The sequence below is a fragment of the Austrofundulus limnaeus genome, unplaced genomic scaffold (assembly GCF_001266775.1).
Source record: "Austrofundulus limnaeus strain Quisiro unplaced genomic scaffold, Austrofundulus_limnaeus-1.0 Scaffold8, whole genome shotgun sequence".
NCBI lineage: Eukaryota > Metazoa > Chordata > Actinopteri > Cyprinodontiformes > Rivulidae > Austrofundulus > Austrofundulus limnaeus.
The window spans coordinates 3032460-3034485 of NW_013952410.1; the positions used below are offsets into that span (position 1 = coordinate 3032460).

The window sequence follows — 2026 nt, forward strand, 5'->3', positions numbered from 1 at the left end:
GGTTCTCTGGGAGCAGGACGTCTTCAAAATTTTCAGTGAAACAATTTTGCTACATAAATAATATTGTTGTAAAACAGCAACAACCAGAAGAAAGCATAAAGCAACTTGTATATTGTGTAGTGCTTCACTTGTCTCAACTCAGAGGCTGAAGCCACGCCCTTCGTAATCGGTGTAGGCTGCATAAAGCAGCTGTGAAATGAGACGGTCTGGTTTTTGGATGTAAGTGGACCACGCGCTGCCTCATTACCATGTTTTATATTTCGTGTCTTCAGACTTAAAATGAGTTGAGATATGTATTCACATAAATAAATAAAAAGACATTAATAATTTAGTTTTAGCTCCAGTATCAGTACTTGTAATTGCTTTTCATTTAACATCTCATTGCAGTAAAAATTTCATCAGCTAAGTTGCAAAACATACATTTAAAAACAAATACTTCAGTCCACGATGAATTTCAAGACTACACCGTCTTGGTAAAAAAAAACAAAAAAAAAAAAACAGTCATTTTCCTGTTTAGTTTGCTGATGGCACAATGAATGCTGGGATATCGTTGGCCAGGAAGGATACTCAGCTGCAGCCTTTATTTTCGGGGTTTTGTTTGCCGCGTGAGAAGGAGCCCACGAATTGGGACAGCCTCCAGCGTGGAGCAATGGCGTAAGGGGACGACAAATACGGAGTACAAAGGATGCAGCCCCTAAATTGAGAYACAGTCTAAGAAAAAACTTAAAAACTATCGTAAAAGTTGTAAAATAAAATAATAAAAAAAAGTAAAAATATTTTCAAGCTACTTGCTAAACGCAGCCATAAGCACACGTCTGTCAGTAACTCTCAAAAACACAAGAGTTAAAACACCAAGACAAGGAAAAAAAACCTTTTAAATATGTATTTACCAATTTATGTAGCAGGGACATTTTCACCATCCAATTTGTGCTCACACAGCACTGCAGCGTTAAGACATTCCATAGTTTTGTCACTTCAGACCAACTATAAACATCTAACTGAATCTAGTGTAYATTTGAAAAGACTCACCTGAACATTAATTGATGAAGGTGGTCTTTCTACTGGCTGAGGTCTGGCTGCTGCACCATCCCTGGGTTTATCTTGATCTTCTTTCTCCTTCTCTTTCAAAGATTTATTCTCTCTTTGAGATGAATCTGATTCCRTGTGTTTGCTCTGTGGCTGGGCTGTGTTTGCAGCAGCAGTCGCTCCATCTACCTCATCTCGTGTCTCCGGCTGGTCCTCGGCCCCTAGCTCAGGGCCCTCTGGCTCAGGGCCCTGTGCCTCAGGGCCTCCTGGCTCAGGACGTCTCTTGCGCCGCTCATCTGTCTCATCCAGACCAACATGATGGTCAACATTTCTCAGTGTCTCTACACTGATAGGTGCCGGATTTTCTCTGAACCTGTCGGGCCGCCTCTGGTGAACGTGGTTCCTGTCTAACCTTGCGTCGTCAGCTCGGTGCCTCGGGACCTGCTGTAGGGCAGGGGCAGGGGCATCCCCTCCTGCCAAGAACCCACGGTCCTCAATCCTCGGAGGAGGMTGCTGTCGCTGACCCAGCTCTGGAGGAGGCGGATCTCCTCGATGAAGGCGAAGAGGAGCCATGATGCCATGCCTGAAGGAAGCTTGCACACTTCCATAAACAACCACCTGTGAATGAGTTACACACACTGTTATAAAAAATACTTAGATTTATCAAATTAAATGAGAGTAAACATATTTATCTTTACCAAAATAGCAAGCACRATAGTGATGAGGACTGGAATCTGAAGAGTAATGGGCAGATCTTTGAGGAGGGCTCGAAGAAACTCACTTATCCCCTGCCCAAGATGTTTCAACGGGTCCGTGAAGAAGGTTGTGAAGGTAACTGAGATCGCCTAAACAGAAAAAGATTTTAAGAGCAAACCATAAACATATGACCATACCAACAGGTCAAACCTCAGAGGAACATAACAGAGGGCAAGAATGCAGACCAGAGATTCATTTTAGCAGCACAAGTGTCACACATACCATTAACCCTGCTCAACAATAC

The 2026-nt window shown here is 43.0% G+C and overlaps 1 protein-coding gene across 1 annotated transcript in view; it reads right to left on the minus strand.

Annotated features, from left to right (window-relative positions):
* Positions 1–2026, minus strand: part of clcc1 (chloride channel CLIC-like 1) — a gene marked incomplete at its 5' end in the record, with an annotated part of 14731 nt that overhangs the window by 5326 nt on the left and 7379 nt on the right. The window contains 2 exon segments of the mRNA XM_014000221.1: positions 1030–1644; positions 1725–1871. Coding sequence (XP_013855675.1) covers positions 1030–1644; positions 1725–1871 — 762 coding nt within the window.